Source organism: Trachypithecus francoisi, unplaced genomic scaffold, assembly GCF_009764315.1.
Source record: "Trachypithecus francoisi isolate TF-2019V2 unplaced genomic scaffold, Tfra_2.0 Lachesis_group13, whole genome shotgun sequence".
NCBI classification, from domain to species: Eukaryota; Metazoa; Chordata; class Mammalia; order Primates; family Cercopithecidae; genus Trachypithecus; species Trachypithecus francoisi.
Window position 1 is genome coordinate 128,894,203 of NW_022681458.1, and position 22,833 is coordinate 128,917,035.

The following is a 22,833-nucleotide window of genomic DNA, read 5'->3' on the forward strand; positions in this document are numbered from 1 at the left end:
CCTTTCTTCAACAGGTTTTCATAGTTGATCCTGCACACGAGACCACAGCAGAGTTGATTAACGTAGCCGAGATGTTCCTCAGCAATCATATCCCACTAAGGTAACACTGGTATTGGTTTGATGATATATCTAATTTAGCTGAGGTTTTATTTGTCATTTTTAAATGCAAGTCTGGTGCTACTAAGTTGTAGGATAATTAATAGTGCACATCACTAATGGCAATTTTATCTTCTGGTCAGTATGAAGCCAGTGTCTTTTGGGACTGAGAATTTGCTTCTCAATGAATAGAAGCTTACCACCATTGAATTATCAATAAATAGCCCATGTAAAAGTAGTTTCTGGCTGCAGCTTGCTTCCCAATGGAAGGGAATTTTCCTAGGTGAGTGTCTACATCACAGAACCGATTTCCACTTTCAGCAGAGGTACAGAGCATTGCCAGTAACTTGTTAGCCTGTCAAGGACTAAGCATATACACAACCTTTTGTAGATGCAAACAGTAACAGTTACTTCTCTTGTGTTGCCAGACCTGCCAACAGGGTACTGAATGACTGGATTTCCACTGTCCTTTTAAGAACAGTTATTTTTATTTTTATTTTTTTATTTTTTTAAAGGTTTTACATATGAATGCTAAGGTATTTTCACCTACATTCTGAATAATTCTGATAATTTTACATGTTGGTGAAATGTTTATTCTTAGAAAATGTGAAAATAAGGAAACAACTCTTTATTCAATAAACATTACTGTGTGTTCCATGATTACTACTGGGCTAAATGCTGTAAATATATTTGCTTTATTCTACCTTCTTGGAAAAGATCCTCTGTATACTTTCAAACCCCTCAGGGAGATATGTGATCAACCGCTAGATTATGTCCTACTGGTTAGTTATAAGTGCGTTAGAATTTCAGAAAAACAAAAAAATCATCAAGATATTTGGGAAGCACAAAGCTTTATGAAGAAGTTGGATTTCAGATAGGCTTTGAGGAAAACAGAGGGTTCTGAGAGTTGGAAATGCATATTTTGGGTTTGATGACATTTTTTCTTTTTCTTTTTTTTTTTTCTGAGACGGAGTCCCGCTCTGTCGCCCAGGCTGGAGTGCAGTGGCTGGATCTCAGCTCACTGCAAGCTCCGCCTCCCGGGTTCACGCCATTCTCCTGCCTCAGCCTCCCGAGCAGCTGGGACCACAGGCGCCCGCCACCTCGCCCGGCTGGTTTTTTGTATTTTTTAGTAGAGACAGGGTTTCACCGTGTTAGCCAGGATGCTCTCAATCTCCTGACCTTGCTATCCGCCCGTCTCAGCCTCCCAAAGTGCCGGGATTACAGGCTTGAGCCAACGCGCCCGGCCTGACATTTTTCATATAAAGCATGAATACATCTAGTTAGATGGAAGAACCTATTACTGGATCACAACCAGAGCTATGTTTTGATTAAAAGAGGAATATAAGAACACAGAAGAAGTTGGGTCGTGGTAGACAGTTGGCACTAATACAGTATTTCTTGAATTGAGGGACGAGAAGAGGGCATGTGGTCTGCAGATTGCAAAGGCAGATGAGAAGAAGACACTTGAACTCCTAGGCACCTGAGAGATTGTGAATAGCTGGAGAGAGCCAGGCATACAGGCTCCTCTTTCCTTCTTTGTAGGAGCTCATGTAGTCCTGCAAGTTGACTACTCAATATTGATACATTATTATTAACTAAACTCTGTAGTTTACATTAAGATTTGTTATTTGTGTTGATGACACAAATGTATGATGTCAAGTATTCATATTACAATACAGTTTAATACAGATTAGTTTCACTGTCCTAAAAATCTCCTGTGCTTCAGTTGTTTCTCTCTTCCTCCCTTCCCCTGAATCTTTGGCAACTACTGGTCTTTTTACTGTCTTCATAGTTTTGCGTTTTCCAGAACGTTCTAATTGCAGTCATACGGCATGTAGCCTATTCAGATTGGTGTCTTTCACTGAGCAATGTGCATTTAAGCTTCTTCCTCTGTGTCTTCTCGTGGCTTGATAGCTCATTTCTTTTTATCACTGGATAATAGTCATTATATGGATGTCCCCCATTTATTTATCCATTCACTTAATTGAAAGATACCTTGGTTGCCTACAAGTTTTGGCGGTTATGAATAAACCTGCTGTAAACATCTGGGTGCAGGTGTTTGTGTGGAGATGTCTTCAGCTTCTTTGGGTAAATACCGAGGAGTGTGATTGCTGCATGGTGTTAAGAGCATGTTTAGTTTTGTAAGAAACTGACGAACAGTGTTCCAAAGTAGCGGCACCATTTTGCATTTCTACCAGCAGTGAATGAGAGATCCTGTTGCTCCACAGCCTTGCAAGCATTTGGTTTTGCCAGTATTTAGGATTTTGGTCATTCTGATAGGTGTGTGGTGGTATGTCATTGTAATTTAATTTGCCGTTCCCTAATGACATATGATGTTCAGGATCTACTTCTATTTATCATCTGTCTGTATATCTTGTTTGGTGAAGTGTCTGTTCAGATCTTTTGTCCTTTTTTTCCCCCCTTGCCCTTTTGTCCATTTTTAAAACTTTGGTTGTTTTCTTATTGTTGAGTTTTAAGAGTTCTTTGTAGGTCGGGTGCAATGGCTCACGCCTATAATCCCAGGACTTTGGGAGGCCAAAGTGGGAGGATCGCTTGAGGCCACAATTTGAGATCACCGGGGACAACATGGGAAGACCTCCATCTCTACAAAGACTTGAGAAAGAGTAGCCATGTGTGGTGGCACACACCTGTAGTCCCAGCTACTTGGGAGGCTGAAGTGGAGGATTGTTTGAGCCCAGAGGTTTGAGGCTGCAGTGAGCTAATCGTGCCACTGCACTCTGGCCTTGGCAACAGAGCAAGGACCTGTTGAAAAACAAACAAGAAGAGCTGCATATTTTGTTTACCTGTCCTTTATCAGATGGTGGTTTTGCAAAGATTTTCTGCCACTCTATGGTTTGTCCTTTCATTCTGTTAATAATACCTTTCACAGAGCAGACATTTTTAATTTTAGTGAAGTCCACATTAACCAAATGTTCTCTTTCATGGATTGTGCTTTTGGATCTAAGATCATTGCCAAGCTCGATACCACCTAAATTTTCTTCTCTGCTGTCGTCTAGGAATTTTAGTTTTTGTGTTTTATATTTAGACCTGTGATCCACTTTGAATTTTTGTGACAGATGCAAAGTCTGTGTCTAGACTGATTAATTTGCATGTGCATGTCCAGTTGTTCAGCACCATTTATTGCAAAGATGATTCTTTGTCCATTGAACTGCCTTTGCCCCAGTAAGGTCAGTGCAATGTCTTTTTTGCCAGCCCATCTATAGATATATAATGGTATGTCTGTGGTTAATTCCTTTATTTTAAAATTTAAAATCTGGTAAACTTTAACCTTGATTATTGCTTTTTGTCGTGGGACAGTTGTAAACCTTTTTCAACTTTTCTTTTACCAATAATTCTCGTACTGCATGTGCTAAATGTCACAATCCCCCCCCCTTTCTGTTTACTTTGAAAGTGTGAAAATTTTTATTTCTTCGAATTTTTGTTTAAAAGTAGAAAAAAAATTCCTTAAAACTATAGCAACACTCTTCATGTCAGTGAAAGCAATCTTTTCATGATGTGGAAATGGCTTGCTTTAACAGTAGAAAGGCCTAAGCCACATTTGAAAGCCTGCTTTTTTATTAATACTTTGTAAGTGGCCAGGTGGTGGCTCCTGCCTGTGATCCCAGCACTTTGGGAGGCCGAGGCTGATGGATCACCTGAGGTTAGGAGTTCGACACCAGCCTGGCCAACATGGTGAAACCCCGTCTCTACTAAAAAATACAGAAAATTAGCCAGGAGTAGTGGCCTGTAATCCCAGCTACTTGGGAAGCTGAGGCAGGAGAATCGCTTGAACCTGGGAGATGGAGGTTGCAATGAGCTGAGATTGCACCATTGCACTCCAGCCTGGGCACCAAGAGTGAAACTCTGTCTAAAAAAAAAAAAGAAACTTTGTAAGTCGTGTATGTATACCTTTGCCAATCATGTTAGAGTAGAGTGGGCTGTGCACTGTGCTTTTCTCTCAAAGGGTTTTCGTCTGTTGGCTATAATGTATGAGAAAGGTACAAGGATGTCATTCTTTTTAACCATGTGCATTATTTGACATGTTTCTTTTTCTTCTTTTGCCTTCTCCTCCAGAATTGGTTTTATCTTTGTGGTTAATGACTCTGAAGATATTGATGGGATGCAAGATGCTGGAGTGGCTGTTCTTAGAGCATATACTTACGTTGCCCGAGAGGTGGATGATTATCATGCCTTCCAGACTCTGACACAAGTACGTTTTTGTTCAGAATGGCGAACAATGTTTTCAGATCCAACTTGCTCTTAACAGCAATGTGTGGCCATTGTAGGCAGGATAGCTGCAGGACCTAGAGCTCAGGGTGGATCCTGAATTTAAAAGTCATGTCTGCTGCAGTGTGTAGAGATGGATCTGAGGACGGGCAAAGCAAAGTGGCAGGGATGCCAGTTGATGAGTTGTTGCCGTGATCTCCATGAGAAGTCATGGGGAAGGTAGTTAGCAGCAGGGCTGTGGAGAATGAAATAGGTTCAAAAGAAGTCACTCAGAATAGTAAGTATTTTATACTTTGTTATTTTATTCACTTTGTCTGTGCTTAAGGTTTGCTTTTGTTTGTTTGTTGTAATATATCTTCCACAACGGCTACCTTAACATTTTATTTATTTATGGACTTTTTGAGACCAGGTCTTGTTATGTTGCTCAGGCCGGTCTCAAACTCCTGGACTTAAGGGACCCTCCCATGTCAGTCTCAAATACGTGGGATTACGGCTGGCTGTGCACCACCATGCCCAGAGAATAAGTATTTTAACTCTGCTTTTTAAAACTTTTATGTATTCATTCATTCATTTATTTTTTATTGTTATAAGTACACGTGTTTGATTGAGGGGGCCGCAGAAGGCAGAGAGATGGTACTGTACGCAGCTGGTATAGGCTTGGAGGCCGAATGCCACACAGAGACAGACACAGAAACAGTCCAGCACTCAGCAGGGAAGGCTGGGCATTATTCTGGGGCCTGTAACACTTGGTTGGCAGGTGACAGCAGGCGATCTGGCCTAGGGCTGAAGGGGCCCAGGCACCCTGGAGGCTCTCAGATCTGAGGTCCCGGGTGGCATCCGCTGTGGTGCCTGGGCTCAGCTCACATTATTCAGGCACTTACAGACAAATGGGGGCGGTACGAAGGTAGCACTGTACACGTCTGAGCAGCTGCACCTGCTCCACCTGCTGCCGTGTCACTTGTTGCTTGGGCTTCTGGGAGTTGGTGCTCAGGTTTTTGCTGCAGAGCATGAAGCCAGTCTGGCTGCTGGGATAGGTGGGGACAGTGCAGTAGGCGTGTGCCACCATGGGGAAGAGTGACTGGCAGAACCACCGTGTCTCCGTGATGAGGTCCAGGTGCAGCCACTGGTCCTCGCCCTGGCAGCAGAGAATGCTGTCCTCATTGAGGGCCATCTTCATGAGTGGTAATAGGATTCCTTGAAGAGGCTTTCAGTGGATCCCAGGAGTCAGTGATCATATTGAAGGCATCCTGGTTCTGTTTCATGAAATCAAAATTGCCACCCATATGCAGGGTTAGCTTAGCGCTAGAGTAGCCAATGGCCGTACCCGGCAGGAATTGCTTAAGAGACCTGAATGCCATCCTCTTCAGCCTGTCATTGGACCGCAGACTCGACAGAGGGGTGCTTCACCACCTTGTGCAGGCTGCTGTCTCTGTCCTCGAGGATCAGCACCTTTTGTGGGAAGGGGTGGTTGCAGAGTGGCAGGTTGGTTCTCATCTAGTAGAGAACTTACCCCTGTCCGTGCAGGGGATGATGCCATCCAATACCAGCACACTGCTGTAGGTCTTACTGTGGTAAACAAGGATATCCTGGAAGCGTGAGTGCTGGCAGTGGAGCAGCTCCTCCATCTGTAGGAACAAGGCTTCCTTGGGCCTCAGGCTGCAGGTCTCATGGAACCAGCCCTCCTAAATGGCAGCGTGACCGCTGAAGCCGGGCTCCATGTCTTTTGGGTTCTGCGGCCTGAGACTGCAGGCTGGGCAGAGCCACAGCACAACAGGACCAGCTCCACCCACCACCTGCTGTTTATTTTATTTTATTCAAAAAGTTGTTGTAGAGACAGGATCTCACTGTTGGCCGGGCTGGAGTACGGCAGCGCAGTCAGGGCTCACTCCCGGCCCTAGGTGATCCTGCCGCCTCAGCTTCCTGGAATAGCTGAGACTACAGGCACGCATCACCATACCCCGCTAATTTTGTTGTTGTCGTTTTTAATTTTTGCTGGGGATGATGTCTCACTGTGTTTCCCAGGCTGGCCTCGAATTCCTGAGCTTAAGCAATCTTACTGCCTTGGCCTCCCAAAGTGGTGGGATTTTCGGTGTGAGCCACTGGCTCTTGGCTGCTGTTTTTTTATTTCAGAAGTGAAGTAATACTGCTCACTGTAAAAACAATTCAGGCTGGGCGCAGTGGCTCACACCTATAATCCCACACTTTGGGAGGCCAGGGGAGGCAGATCACCTGAGGTCAGGAGTTTGAGACCAGCCTGGTCAACATGGTGAAACCCCATCTCTACTAAAAATACAAAAATTGGCCATGCATGGTGGCTCGTGCCTGTAATTCCAGCACTTTGGGAGGCCGAGGTGGGTGGATCACTTGAGGCCAGGAGTTCAAGACCAGCCTGGCCAACATGGAGAAACCTCATCTCTACTAAAAATACAAAAATTGGGCCAGGCGTGGTGGCTCACATCTGTAATCCCGGCACTTTAGGAGGCCAAGGCGGGCGCATCACGAGATCAGGAGATCAAGAGATCAGACCATCCTGACTTTAACACAGTGAAACCCTGTCTTTACTAAAAATAAAAAAAATTAAATGGGCGTGGTGGCGGGTGCCTGTAGTCCCAGCTACTGGGGAGGCTGAGGCAGGAGAATGGCATGAACCCAGGAGGCAGAGCTTACAGTGAGCCGAGATAACGCCACTGCACTCCAGCCTGGGCGACGGAGTGAGACTCCGTCTCAAACAACAAAACAAAACAAAACAAAAATTAGCCAGATATGGTGGCAGGCACCTGTAATCCCAGCTACTTGGGAGGCTGAGGCTGGAGAGTCTCTTGAACCCGGGAGGCGGAGGTTGCAGTGAGCCAAGATCATGCCATTGCACTCCAGCCTGGGTGATGGATGAAACTCCATCTCAAAAAAAAAAAAAAAAAAACAAATAAATAATATTCGTGTCAATTTCGATTTCTCCGTCTCTCCCCTCTCCCTTTCCTCATCCCTCCTAAACATCATGGACATAGTTTTTATTTCAAGGACTACTTATAAGTGTTCAGATTTCTCTCTCTTCTTTTTTTTTTTTTTTTGAGACAATCTCTCCATCATCCAGGCTGGAGTGCAGTTGTGTGATCTTGGCCCACAGCAATCTCTGCCTCCTGGGTTTAAGGGATTTGCCTGCCGCAGCCTCCTGAGTAGCTGGAATTACAGGCGTGCACTACCACGGCAGGCTAATTTTTGTGTTTTTAGTAGGGTTTCAACATGTTGGCCAAGCTGTTCTCTAACTCCTGACCTCAAGTGATCGACCCTCCTCACCCTCCCAAAGTGCTAGGATTACAGGTGTGAGCCACTATGCCTGCCTGGCCTATTTAGATTTTTCTTAACGTATTTTTTCGTTTGAGACTTAACATGACTGAGCTGATTCTGGCTGGGCGCAGTGGCTCACGCCTATAATCCCAGCACTTTGGGAGGCTGAGGAGGGCGGATCACAAGGTCAGGAGTTCAAGACCAGCCTGGTCAGTATGGTGAAACCCCATCTCTATTAAAAAATACAAAAAATTAGTCGGGCGTGGTGGCCATGTGCCTGTAGTCCCAGCTACTCAGGAGGCTGAGGCAGGAGAATCGCTTGAACCTGGGAGGCAGAGGTTGTAGTGAGCTGAGATTGCACCACTGCACTCCAACCTGGGTGACAGAGTGAGACTCCATCACAAAAAAAAAAAAAAAAAAAAAAAAGAAGATTTAATTTCCAACCTAGAAAGCCATCTTAATAAGGTATATGGAAAAGGAAGAATTGCTAACATGTCCCAATTTGACCTTTCAAGAAAAATAATCGGCCAGGCGCAGTGACTCACGCCTGTAATCCCAGCTTGGGAGGTTGAGGTGGGCAGATCACCTGAGGTCAGAAGTTCAAGACCAGCCTGGCCAACATGGTAAAACCTGTCTCTACTAAAAATACAAAAAATTAGCTGGGCGTGGTGGCAGGCATCTGTAATCCCAGGTACTCTGGAGGCTGAGACAGGAGAATCACACAAATCCGGAAGGCAGAGGTGCAGTGAGCCGAGACTGTGCCATTGCACTCCAACCTGGGTGACAAGCAAAATTTCCTCTCAAAAGAAAAAAAAAAAATCATATTTTCCTCGAAATTCAGAAAAATGTGGAATAAACACTTTGAAATTTGAACTTAAAAGTGTAGTTAACTGTTTTTTCTTCCTTCAGATCTATAACAAGGTGAGGACTGGAGAAAAAGTGGAAGTTGAACATGTGGTCAGTGTCCTGGAGAAGAAATATCCATATGTAAAAGTGAATAGCATTTTGGGGATTGATTCTGCTTATGATCAGAATCGGAAGGTAAAAAATTTCTTTTGTGTTTCTTATTTGATTGCAACACTGTATTGTCCTTAACCCCCTGTTTGGGGGCTTTGGTTAATAATGGTGATGGTGATTAAAGTGTTTCAGTACTTAGCATTTAAAAGTTTAGAAAACAGATCACTTTTTCAGTGTTTGAAAAAGTTATTTCAGTCTTGTGAAGATATGACTGATTTTTAACTTGCTTATTAACTATTAAATTGAAAAACAATTTTTTTTCATAACGAATGGTAGTACTTCCATGAAGTTTGCTCTGTATAACATCTACTGGATGTATAGAGCCAGGAGATGATGTACAGCTTAATATATATCATATTGGCTTTTATTTCGTTATTTAGGCTAAGGATGGAAGTATATTAAGAAATGTAACAGAATGGCAAAGTATTGTAGTAATAAGGATATAATGGCCGGGCGCGGTGGCTCAAGCCTGTAATCCGAGCAGTTTGGGAGGCCGAGACGGGCGGATCACGAGGTCAGGAGATCCAGACCATCCTGGCTAACACAGTGAAACCCCGTCTCTACTAAAAAATACAAAAAAACGAGCCGGGTGAGATGGCGGGCGCCTGTAGTCCCAGCTACTCGGGAGGCTGAGGCGGGAGAATGGCTTAAACCCGGGAGGCGGGGCTTGCAGTGAGCTGAGATCCGGCCACTGCACTCCAGCCTGGGTGACACAGCGAGACTCCGCCTCAAAAAAAAAAAGTAATAAGGATATAATAAGGAAGTTTAAAATTTTTTAACTTAATTTTTTTTCTTTTGAGACTTTAGACACAGTCAAGGGTCTTTACCTATTGAAAGCACAAATTGTTGAAAATGTATTAATGAAAAGAATTAATACATTAATTAATACATTAATGTACATTAATACAATAATTAATACATTAATTAATACATTTCTGAAACATTCTGATTTTAAACATATCAAAATGCATTTATTTACTAGTGTTTCAGTGTTTTTTCTCCTTTTTTAAGGGAGGATTTTTTTTTTCCCCAAATGAAAAACAGCCTGTGATTCCTGTTTTAAGATCTGAGCTATCATCCGTTTATAAATGATATTCAGCATGAATTGTTTATGAGTCCTGTTTCATCTAATACAGAATCCTTGTAGAGTTTTATAATCTCCCTCCCAAGTCTTTATTCTAGTTGTTTGACAGACACCCAGTTCAACATCATTTGGTTTTAGCCTGTCATCTTTATGAGTTTTCTAGTCATTCAGTTCGTTTTAGTGGGAAGAGTAACCTTCTTTTTGTACTCATATTTTATTGGTTTACATACTATTAAATCATTTCACTAACGGGAATAGTTGGTTTGGGAATAAACACAGCTAATCCTTGGTAAGCAGATAGCTCAACTGGGAGGAGCAAAAGGATGTGGGCATCCTATTCCCTGTATCTAAAATGCTGCCTTTTACTTGTTAAGAGGCATTTTAGTGTGGTTTATGTGTAATACCAGAGAAAGAATATTGGACACCTCTCACATTTTAGAGATGATCTTTAAGGTCAGATGTTTTTAAAGGTCAGTGTGACAAAAACAGTAGCAAATTAAACTTTTGAGTTACTTACTAAGTTAGACTGGTTTATACTTTAGGATTGTCTTCAAACAACTATTCAAAAACACGTAAAACCCTGAAACTACTGTGTATGTGTGCTTGTTAATGGTACTTCTGCCACCTCATTGGGAAGTTTTTAAGTAGAGGAGATAAACAGTTAAAAATTATGTGTGATCATAAGGCTTAAGATAATTAAAAGCAAAATCACAGATCAAAAAAACAAAATATAGGCCAGGTGTGGTGGCTTATGCCTGTAATCCCATCACTTTGAGAGGCTAAGGTGGGAGTTTGAGACCAGCCTGGTCAACGTGGTGAAACCCCGTCTCTACTAAAAAATAAACAATAAATAAAATAAAAATAAAAAAGTATGTGGGCGTTCTAGAGAGTAGCTCACTAGTGTAAGTGTTCAGCATACTTTAATGGCTGGTATTTGTTAATCAGATAAATTAGTTAATTGGGATTGGTTGAGAGATCTGCTCCTGTAAGTTGATTCAGGTTTTAGAGGGAGAGAACAAAATAATCTTTAGCAAGATCAAAACACAAGAATTTAACAACTAGAGAAATTTCTGAATTACTTTAGAATAAATAACAGAGTTTCAGTTTTAAAACGGTAGTATTGAGTCATTGTGCCAGTCCTAATACTAGAAAGTTGAACAAGATGTGGTATGAACTTGGGCAGTTCACACAGCCTCGTTGGGGGAGACAACACGTGACAGCAGTGTGGTTTTGGTAATGGTGAGGTTCTGAGTGTTTACACATTGTATGTGGAGACTCAGTGGCCGCTGAGCTAGATGGCAGCTAAGCTGGATGGGCAGCTCTGCTAGCTTGGGACAAGGTGATTGTGGAAGGCTTCCTAGGTATAGCGACAGCTGCCTGCTCTGTGAATTCAAGTTCATAAAGGAACACATATTTATTGTGTGTGTAAGCTGATGTTGAATACAAGGCGAATTAAAATACTAGCTGTGTACCAGCTCTTTTACAAAGGTAAACTCATGCCAGGAGCTAGAAGGTCTTTGAGCATGCCAGTCTGCCTCTCTTCTTTCTCTTTTCTGTTTTTGATTCTGCGCTTTAGTATTGTATCTGCTCACTTTAAGGTATATCCAGTCAAGCTTGGAATTGAAGCTGGAAGTGACATCTACTCAGTATAGCCTGAGAAGGGTTACTATTATTATTATTATTTTTTTTATTTTTTTTATTTTTTGAAATGGAGTCTCGCTTTTGTCTCCCAGGCTGGAGTGCAGTGGCGTCATCTTGGCTCACTGCAGCCTCTGCCTCCCGGGTTTAAGCCATTCTCCTGCTTCAGCCTCCTGAGTAGCTGGGACTACAGGCGCTCACCATCGTACCTGGCTAATTTTTGTACTTTCAGTAGAGGTGGGGTTTCACCATGTTGGGCAGCCTGGTCTTGAACTCCTGACCTCAGGTGATCCGCCTGCCTCAACCTCCCAAAGTGCTGGGGTTACAGGCATGAGCCACCATGCCCGACCGATTACCATTATTTTATTGTAGCCTTCTGTCCAGTCACTTACTTTTCTGGGTTTTTAAATGAAATAATATTGCTGTGAGTACCTAGTAACTATTTTTCTCCCGGATAGACACAAACAGCAATAATAGTACTCTGTAGAGAAAGAACTTAAGTGAAGTAAAAGAAAAAGGCCACTTTGAGAATATGAAAGTTTTGAGGGACTTTGTGGAATTTTTTTATATTTCATATTTGGAAACTGTTTAAGTCTCATTTTCTCTTACCCTGTTGAAGAAAAAGTACCAGTAGCTTTTTATTGTGGATGATTACTCTATCAAAAGTATTGACTCGAAAAATGTTGAATAGAGTGGACAGACTAGAGAAAGGGGTATTTTTATATCTTTACGTGTGTTGAAATCTTGATTGTGTTGAAAAATTGAATGAGAGTATCACACACCATGCTCCTTAGTTTCCTAGACGTGGCCATCTGGACTGATTAGAGGCTCTTCTGTATGCAAACAGGTCATATTATTTATATGTCATCCATTTAGTTGTCTAGCTGTTTGAATAGAAGCACTCTCAAGGCAGGGATGTGGAGAGTATTGCAGAAGTCCTAACAATCTAATGACTAATGAGATTTTTTTTTTTTTAAACTACAAGAGCTTTACCCCTATACAAAAAATCCAATGGAATGGATTCTTTTGAAATGGTTAATTTTAGGAAAAATGACTGCTTCTAATAAATGTCATTGCACTTGTAAATCTGTTCCTTTTGTTACAGTGAAGCTATGATATCTTCTGTGTCTGAAAGAAGTAATTATTTTAAAAAGTAGGCAATGCAATTAAAGTTGAAATTTTAAACAGGCGAGAATATAGTGATAGGTGTATATTTATATCTTTCAAAGCCGGTAAGATAATGACATTAGGAAAAGTTCTAGCCTGCACATGCAAACACTTTACCTTTAGAATATTATCTTTGAGTCCTTACTAATCTCAGTTGCTTGTGAGTGGCTCAGTATATAACTACCAAAAATTAATGTGTGTTAATTATTTATCATTATTTAATATTTTTAGTTAGCTGTTGATAGAAAATTTGTCCATATGAATTTTCAGTTTGGCTGTTTGGTAATTGTGCTGCATTCTGTTATTTGGTCTTGTAAACTATTTCTGAGTGGTGAAAAAGGAAGCTACATAGCAAACTCCTCCCTCTCACTCCTGACTTCCACTCAGTTATCGTTTGCAGAGAAAACCAATGTTATTTATCTTATTGTCACTTGGAATTATAATGCAAGTTTTCTGGTCTTGTTTTAATTGGTTGACGGGGGTGATTTTCAAAACTCAAGTTAGATTAAAATTGAGTTTTAATGGATATCTATGAAATAGTTGAGATGTCAAAGAACAGAATTAACATGGTCAGAGTTTTAGGGGTGTATATTTAAAACATTTAAACTATGATGTAGAGAAATGGCTGAAACCAACCTAGATGGCTCTTTTGGCTGTGCATGTTTTAGGCTGTCAGTTTCTGTGCCGTTATCTGTTACCGCACTAGTCTGATGAGAAAGTAAGCAGTCTGTTACCGAGGACTCAGATTAGTTACCCGGTGGGAGTACTTTTCTGTTGGTGCTATCTAAAATGGTTATAAATAAGTAAATTCTGCTCTTTTCAGAAAATGGCAGTTACAAGGTGTGCGATAGACATTTGTAAAGTGGCCCACTTTACAACTTGGATGGTAATACAGTTTTTACTCTGGAAAGTTAGTCTGAGGGATGAGCACCTGTGTTGACAGTCAGGAAAAATGCCCGTCTTGGATACATTTGCCGTTTTGTTGCTCCAGTATTTTCTGGCCAGTGAACCTCTTTTGTCCTGGAGAAAGGAAAAGATTGGGCGTATTGTGTCTTAGAGCAATTGTTGAGCACTGTTTCCCCACAAACCTTGTTTTGTTTTCTGCAGGTGCAATTTCTTTGTTAGTGATATGGACCCTTATTTAGAATTGGGTGCAAATATTTACCTCAGGCTTTTTGCATAGAGCGCTTATAATTTATGGTAGTCAAAACCTGTGTACTTCATTTTGGCAGCCCATGGTCACATGTAGATTTTTAAATGGAAATTAACTAAAATTAAAGATTTAGTTACTTGGTCATAGTTGGCAGATTTCAGGTGCTCAGTAGTTACATGTAGTTAGTAGTGGCCACTGCATTGGACAGCACAGACAAGGACAGATAGAATATTCCATCATTGCAGAAAGTTCTGTTGTATAGTGCTGACCGTAGTATATGTAGTTCAGTTTTGATAGCCTGTGCTACACACAGACACACACACACAGACACACACACACACTGTCTCTCGCTTCATAATCTGCAAGCTTTTGTGGTTTTGTAAAAACTCGAACTCAGTAATTCAATCTCAGATTTACATAGTAGGATATTAACTGTGATGTCATTTTTCATTGTTTTAAAAATAAATATCTTGAGTTATTTTTTTCTTTACAATATTTCTGTTGATTGTTGTTAGAACAGTCATGTAAGAAAAATATGCTCTGTTCCATTTGTCTCACAAAAGGCAAAAATCTGCTGTTTTTCTTGTTCCTTCTGTTTCAGGAAGCAAGAGGCTACTATGAGCAGACTGGGGTTGGACCCCTGCCCGTTGTGCTGTTCAATGGAATGCCCTTTGAAAGGGAACAGCTAGACCCTGATGAGTTAGAAACCATCACAATGCATAAAATCCTGGAGACCACCACCTTCTTCCAAAGAGCGGTGTACTTGGTGAGTCACATTTCAAGGTGGGATTTTTAGAGAGAACAGTTAGCTTACATTTTTTGTTGCCTCTATAGTAGGCAGTAAAATTCTTAGTATCACTATTTGGGAGGCTGAGGTGAGAGGATGGTTTGAGGGTAGGAAGTCTGAGACCAACCTGGGCAATATGGCAAGACCCCATTTCTAAAAAATAAATGAAAAAATTAGCCGGGCTTGGTGGTGTGCACCTGTAGTCCTAGCTACTTAGGAAGCTGAAGTGGGAGGATCGCTTGAGCCCAGGAGTTTGAGGTTGCAGTGAGCTGTGATTGCCCCACTGTACCCCAGCCTGGGTGACAAAGTGAGACCCTGTCCTGTTAAAAAAAAAAAAAAAAAAAAAAAAACTATTTTCTATATGTCACTAGTAATTGGTTTGCAAACTCTTGGCAAGTCCTGCTATGATGAAAATATTCATAAATCTTCTGTATATGGTAATTGAAATAACTAGTATTACTGATTTCAGGATTAAATGTTTATTTTAAAAATTGCAAGCAGTGCTAAGAAATGTTCATTCTGTTTGTAGGAAATTTTGACTTTGGAGAGACTCAGTCTTATTTTTCATTTATGTATAAATATTAATATATATAGTTCTTGAGATATAATTCAGACAGCATAAAAGGCAGCCTTTTAAAGGGTACAATTCAGTAGTTTTTATTCTCTATCCACAGTTAATGTAACTACCACCTCTAATTTCAGAACATTATCATCACCCCCGGAAGAAACCCCATATTCAGTAGCAATGACTTCTCTCCATTTTGCCCATTTTGTCCTACTCCCCGCCACCCTGCCATTGGCAAACACAGACCTACTTTCTGCTTCATGAATTTGTGTGTTCTGGACATTTTATCCAAATCAAATTTGCAGAGAACAGGACGTTATTGGACAGATAGCTTGTTGCTCAGAACCCCAACTCTCTAATCATGGTTGGTCTTTGTGGTGTTACCAGCCCCCAATCTGAGTCATTGTATTAGCACAGTCTCTCGGACCCCACTGTGCATCACCCTGTAGTAGAAGCCATCATGTGTGATCTGAGGGGCTCACCATGAATCACTAGATTTACAGTTTACATCCCAGGAACTAGGGCCAGCCAGATTATTTACCACACACTGTCCTTTTCTCTTCCCTCCTCTCATTCTGGAAATATGCGTATGTTGGTACTCTCTCATGTCCCATAGATCTCTTTCTTTATGTCCCTCGGACTGGATAATCTCAGCTTATCTTCAAATTCACTTATTCTTTCTTCTGTCAACTAAAATCTGCTATTGAGCCTCTCTAGTGAATGCTTCATTTCAGTTAGTATAAATCCAGATTTCTCTTTGGTTCTTTTTGATAATTTCCTTAGGTTTATAGATATTATTTCGTGAGATGTAGGTCTTAAACTTTACTTTGGTAGACTTCGTTTCTTTTAGTTCTTGAATATATTTGAAATCATTTATTTAAATTCTTTGTCTAATTAAGTCCAATGTTTGGACTTACTCAGAATAATATATGAACATAATATAAGAATATACATTATACATTTTACTTACATAATAATAAGAATAGTATATCTTGGCTCCTTCTCTTCCTGAATATACACCATACTTTTTTCTTTCTGTGTGTCTTTTTTTTTTTTTTTTTTGATACCGGGTCTTGCTCTGTCACCCAGGTTGGAGTACAGTGACATGGTCTTAGCTCACTGTGGCCTCCAACTCCTGGACTTAAATGATCTTCCCACCTCAGCCTCCCAAGTAGCTGGGACTACAGCTGCATGCCACCATACGTGGCTCATTTTGGTATCTTTTTGTGGAGACGAGATCTTGCTGTGTTGCCCAGGCAGGTCTCAGGTCTCGAACTCCGGGGCTCAAGTGATCTTTCTGCCTTGGCTGCCCACAGTGCTGGGATTACAGGCATGAGCCACAATTTCTGCATATTTAATAATTTTGCTTTTGATAACTAGGAATTTGAAATAATATAATGTGACACTTCTTCACCATACCAGGGTTTGTTTGTGTTGTTCTTTGTTGTTGTTGTGACTGTTATTTGTTTAGTGACTTTCCTGAACCAATTCTTTCTTTTATTTTCTTTCCTTTTTTTGAGACAGAGTTTCACTCTATTGCCCAGGCTGGAGTGCAGTGGTGCCATCTCGGCTTACTGCAACCTTCGCCTCCTGGGTTCAAGTGATTCTTGTGCCTCAGCCTCCCGAGTAGCTGGGATTACAGGAGCACACCACCACGCTCACCTAATTTTTGTATTTTTAGTAGAGATGGGGTTTCACCACATTGGCCAGGCTCTAATTTCAGAACATGGGTCTCGAACTCCTGGCCTCAAGTGGTCCACTCACCTCGGCCTTCCAAAGTGCTGTGATTACAGGCATGTGCCACCGTGCTCGGCCCTGAACCAATTCCTTAACATCTGTATTCTTTTTCATGTGTGGCTTCTGAAGCTTCAGCTTGTTTAACTTACTGGTCAGCTGATGAATGAACAGAGATTTCCTCTGATGCATGAATTCCAAAATCTCCCAGTTTTCCCAAGGGTCTCTGTGTTGCATTGGGGCACACTTTCCACTCTCAATCAGGCAGTTGGCAACTCTGCCTTAGTCTTCTATTTTTGCTTGCACAGAGCCCCAAGGTTAGAGGCAAGGGTTTAAGGCCTTCTAAGATTTTTCCTGGTCATTCACATACCCCTGGGCATGATGCTTATGGTCTTTCAAATTCCAAGAAGTTTGTCAGAGCTTTTCTTTTCTTTTTTTTTTTTTTTGAGACAGAGTCTTGCTCTGTTGCCCAGACTGGAGTGCAGTGGCGCGATCTCGGCTCACTGCAAGCTCTGCCTCCTGGGTTCACGCCATTCTCCTGCCTCAGCCTCCCGAGTAGCTGGGACTACAGGTGCCTGCCACCACACCCAGCCAATTTTTTGCATTCTTAGTAGAGACGGGGTTTCACCCTGTTAGCCAGGATGGTCTCGATCTCCTGACCTCATGATCCACCTGCCTCGGCCTTCCAAAGTGCTGGGATTATAGGCGTGAGCCACCGTGCCTGGCCTGTCAGAGCTTTTCAAGTCCCTCATGGACATCCCATTCCCCAGCCTTTTTTTTCTTTGTTTTTTGACTAGCTTCATGTTAGCCCATGTGTTATCTGCCACCTCAGACAGCTGAGATGTTAAACCATTGTCCAGTTGTGTTTGACAGATACCCCCAGGGAAAAGGCTGTTGGCACTGAGTGAGGTCTGGTTCAGCCCAAGTAAAGAGAAACCCTGAGAATTATCTAGTGTCCTAGTTATTTTATTTTGGGGCCATTGATTTTCAAGGCGTTGTGCAGCTGGGGAGATGTACCTAGTGAGGCAAATGAATTGTCACAAAGGTCACTTTCCTTACCAAAACTTTCTTTGAGACAGGGTCTCTCTGTCACCCAGGCTGGAGTGTAGGGAGTCCGATCATAGCTCACTGCAGCCTTGAACTTCTGGGCTCAAGCAATCCTCCTGCCTCAGCCTCCCAAGTAGCTGGGACCATAGGTGTGTGCCACCACACGCAGCTAATTTTTGTATGTTTTGGAGAGTTGGGGTTTTGCCAGGTTGCCCAGGCTGGTCTCCAACTCTTGGGCTCAAGCAATTTGTCTGCCTCGGACTCTCAAAGTGCTGGGATTATAGGTGTGAGCCACTGTGCCTGGCTAGTATTCCATTACAAAAAATAAATAGCTGGGCGTGGTGGTGCATGCCTGTAATCCCAGCTATTCGGGAGGCTGAGGCAGGAGAATCGCTTGAACCCAGGAGGCCGAGGTTTCAGTGAGCCAAGATTGTGACATTGCACTCCAGCCTGGGTGACAAGAGCGAAACTATCTCAAAAAATATATAAATAAAATAAAATAAACATTTACTTCATTCCCTAGTATTGGACATTACTTCTACATTTTCTCTAGGTACAAACAGTGCTACAGTGAATATTCTAATATGTATATACCTTTGTACATTGTCTTGAAAAATACCAAGTCCTAGAAAATTTGAACTAAATACACTACAGAAAGATGTGTTACCAGCCTGTGGTGGCTGACGCCTGTAATACAACACTTGTGAGTGGCCAAGGCTAGAGGATTAGTTGAGGCCAGGCATTGTGGCATGTACCTGTAGTCTGAGCTACTTCAGGAGGCTAAGGCAGGAAGGTTGCTTGAGGATTGAAGCTGTAGTGGGCTATAATCATGCCACTGCACTCTAGCCTGTGTGACAGAGCATGACCTTATTCCTTTAAAAAGAATTAAGAGATATGCTATGCCAATGGTATGAAATTCAAAACATAGAGATGTAAATGAAGAGAAACGTTTAGCTATACACTCCAGTCCTGTACTACTCATGATTTCTTCCTCAAGACAACTACCCTGTGTCTGTGTGTGTGTGCATGTGTGTGTGCATGCATGTGTGCGTGTGTGTGTATACGAGAGCTGGTTAGAAGGTATTACATTTACGATTATTTAATAACTTTTTTTAACAAATGTTTATTCTTATATGTACAACAGGCTTCAAAACACTTCATTCCGGCTATAGATGGCAAAAGGTGCTATGGCAGGGAATACAGATGTTTAAATAGGAATGAATTTAATCAAGGGTCACCATCTCCTCAGGCACAAGGCACAGCTTACTTGTTGCCAGATTTTTTTTTTCTTTTCTTTTTTTGAGACGGAGCCTCACTTTGTCACCCAGGCTGGAGTACAGTGGTGTGATCTTGGCTTACTGCAACTTCTGCATCCCAGATTCAGGCGATTCTCCTGCCTCAGCCTTCTGAGTAGCTGGGATTATAGGCGCCCGCCACCACGCCTGGCTAACTTTTGTATTTTTAGTAGAGACAGGGTTTTGCCATGTTGGCTAGGCTGGTCTTGAACTCCTGACCTCAGGTGATCCACCCGCCTCAGCCTCCCAAAGTGCTGGGATTACAGGCATAAGCCACTGCACGCGGCCCAGATTTCTTAATTTCACCTGCGGCCAGGGGACCCTTCCCCATAGACTTCGATTTTAGCTCCTATTTTTGTTTCTTCTGCTCCTTTTTTTGTTTCTGCTTGAAAGTCTTACCTTCCTCGCCCATCTCTTTGGCCTGTTTCTTGGGCTGTTTCAGCAGTACCTTCACAGCCAGACTTGGCTCCTGCCATGCCTTCCCCAGGCCCTGCCCCCCTACATTGAAAATTTTTGTAGACTTTGGCAAATTCCCCTCCTTGAACGATAGGCTTCTAATTGGAGTCAAGTCGATTTATAATACTGACCGAAGTTGTGTACATGGGCCAACATGGACAGTGAGCCATCTAATACCTTTGTCTTTTGATTTGTATGGTTGGTTCATATGCTCCTTATTAAATAGCTACAAACAATGTCTAATTAGAATTATTTAGACTTAAACGTGTATATTTGATTCACATCTTTATCTTGAAAATGACTTTAGGTGGGGCACGGTAAGAGAGGATCTCTTGAACCCAGGAGTTTGAGACTAGCGTGGGCAATGTGGTGAAACCCCATCTGTACAAAAATGCAGAAGTTACCTGGGCATGGTGGCACATGCCTGTAGTCCCAGCTATTTGGGAGGTTAAGGTGGAAGGATCCCTTGAACCCTGGAGGTTGAGGGTGCAGTGAGCTGTGGTTCTGATTATACTACTGCACTCCAGCCTGGGTGACAGAGCAAGACCTTGTCTCAAAGGAAAAAAAAGAAAATGGCTTTAAAGTGTACTTGTATGTTAAATATTTTAAGTTTGATAAATCTGCATATTTGCATAGTTGTTGACACATGGCTCTGAGATCACCCTCAAGAAGTGTAACTATTTCTGTAATATGAGCTGTGCAAAAGGGAAAAATGAATAACAAATGATTTCTCATCCTCTCATTGTAATTCTGACTCTGGAGATGTAGGGTTACTTGGATGGCTGAGATTGAACAAAGATGGGAGTGATTTTTATTACAAAGTATATTAACTGCTTGAGAGAAGACCTTTGGCTTGCTTTTTTTTTTTTTCTTGAGACGGAGTTTCACTCTGTAGCCCAGTGCAGTGGCGTGATCTTGGCTCACTGCAACCTCTGCCTCCCAAGTTCAAGTGATTCTCCTGCCTCAGCTTCCCGAGTCGTTGGGATTACAGGCACCTGCCACCACGCCCGGCTACTTTTGTATTTTTAGTAAAGATGGGGTTTCACCATGTTGGCCAGGCTGGTCTTGAACTCATGACCTCAAGTGATCTGCCTGCCTCAGCTTCCCAAAGTGCTGGGATTACAGGAGTGAGCTACCACTCCCGGCCTGGGTTTGCATTTCATAATCACTTTGCATTGGCCTTGTGGGTTTGAGTAAGTTATTTAACCTTTCTGTGCCTTAGCTTCCTCATCTTTGCAATGAATGTCAACAACAATATCTGCCTCACGTTGTTGATAGAGGTAGAGATGCTGTAGGTGATGTGCCCAGGTATGCTTGGCAGTGACAGGGACCAATAACATATTAACTTCTGTCTTAACTATTATTAGCACAGAGGAAGCAGTTTATAAAGTTAATAATTTTTTAGTTCCTAATGAATTATTATTGCTAAAATTTGCTTTACACTCCCCCTTCAACCTCCTATTTTTTTTTCTTGCAGGGTGAAGTGCCCCCTGATCAAGACGTGGTAGAGTATATCATGAATCAGCCAAATGTTGTTCCACGAATCAATTCTAGGATTTTGACAGCTGAACGAGACTACCTGGATTTAACAGCGAGTAGTAAGGAGCATTTCAGGAACAACCTTACACTTTTTTTGACTTGTGCTTCAGAGTCTTTACATTTTTCAGATTTTAATATTCCGATTATCTTCTGCAGTGTTCAGAGGATAGCCTAAGATGGTGAAAAAATTTTATGTGTAAACTCTTTGCACCTTTAGTTCATAGTATGAGCTTCTAAATTCACAAGCGTTTCCTCCTAAAGAAGAAAACATCTTCCTGGGTAAAACTCTGTGAACCTTGAAACATATTTAGTGCCATTTAAATGCCAGCTGTACAGACAATAGATGATGAGAATGGACCTGGATTGTTGGCTCCCCTAGTCATAAAGAGTTCTCTTTCTTCATCCTCATTCTAGAATCAGTCAACAAATATCTCACTAAATTTCACTGTGAGAACTTAGGAAGGACTTTAGCAGCTTCATCAAGATATAATGTATATGCCATAGAGCTCAACCTTTTAAAGTATACAATTCAATGGTTTTTTAATGAAAAAAAACCCCACGAAGTTTGTGCAGTCATCGCCGCTGTCTGATTTTACATCATTATCATCATCCCCCAAAATTCCCCAGAATTCCATATACCTATTAGTAGTCACTCTCTGTTCCTCCCTTCCCCTATCCCCTGGCAGCAGCTAATCTACTTTCTGTCTCTATGGATTTGCCAATTCTAGACATTTCATGTAATTGGAAGCCTTTTGTGCCTGGCTTCTTTAACGTGTTGTTAAGGCTTATGCATGTTGTTGTGTACGTCAGCATTTCGTTCCTTTTTATAGCCCGCTTTATGGATAGTCCACGTGTATCTGTTCCTCAGTTGGTGGACACTTGGGTGTTTTCTGCTAGAATACCTTATAAGGGCCAAATATGTTAAGCCCAGGTGCAATTTGTTCCTTGTGCCTTCCTGGAGACTCTGAGGCCTCTTCAGCAAACACCTGGAAATAAGGTGGAACTGTCATCACTAGCCCATGAAATCTCACTGGGGAAGGAAAGATGTGTATAATGAAGTCATAACCAGCTATTTGTTGTTATAGTTGAGTATAATGAACATATCCATCTATTTATGGTTGTTAACTTAATGCACTATCTCTAATATACTTGAAACTGAAAGTTTCTTTTAGGTAGAGGAAAAATACATATATATACACACACACACACACACACACACATACCCATACACACCTCTATACATAAGCACACACACACTGAGGAAAAAGTATAAATGTAGGCTTACATTTGAGAAAGAAACTACCCAGAAAGTGAGCTTTTTCTTCACAGCTGGGTTTTCCTGTCTTTCCTGAAGTTTCAGTAGAGCAAGGTGAGCGTGTTGTGGCTCTTTGTCCTGTTTGTTGTTTTCATCATGTTTATTCAAGTTGAAGACAACCCTTAAACTTGAAGGGTTGCCTCTGGAATACACGTGAATAAGGAACATAATAGTGGTTTTCTTTTAGAATTTCCTTTTCCATTGAGTGTTGCAGCAATGAGCTATGAAACAGCGCTAGTCCACAGTGGCAAAGATGCCACCTGTCAGCTGAACCCAGTGCACACATCAATTAGGAGGCACTGACATCCTCCTGACCTGGTGGTGGTGGCACCGTCACCCAGGTTTCTTTGGCTTTTGGTGTAGAACCTTTTTAGTAGGATACTAATTTTTACTTGCATGGTGTTCTCTCCCTTCCCCCACATGATATC

General features: G+C 41.8%; 1 protein-coding gene and 1 pseudogene across 5 annotated transcripts in view; one reads left to right on the forward strand and one right to left on the reverse strand.

Annotated features, from left to right (window-relative positions):
* UGGT1 (UDP-glucose glycoprotein glucosyltransferase 1) overlaps positions 1 to 22,833 on the forward strand; it is a 104,123-nt gene that overhangs the window by 43,813 nt on the left and 37,477 nt on the right. For all 5 annotated transcript variants that reach the window (XR_004441845.1, XM_033231913.1, XM_033231912.1 and 2 more), the window contains exons 15-19: positions 15 to 100; positions 4,171 to 4,306; positions 8,518 to 8,649; positions 14,269 to 14,433; positions 21,029 to 21,149. Coding sequence is in view for 4 of the 5 variants with exons in the window: in XM_033231913.1 (XP_033087804.1) it covers positions 15 to 100; positions 4,171 to 4,306; positions 8,518 to 8,649; positions 14,269 to 14,433; positions 21,029 to 21,149 (640 nt within the window). In the remaining variant the exon portion in view is untranslated. The remainder of the gene's footprint in view (positions 1 to 14; positions 101 to 4,170; positions 4,307 to 8,517; positions 8,650 to 14,268; positions 14,434 to 21,028; positions 21,150 to 22,833) is intronic.
* LOC117095217 lies at positions 5,179 to 6,041 on the reverse strand (annotated as a pseudogene).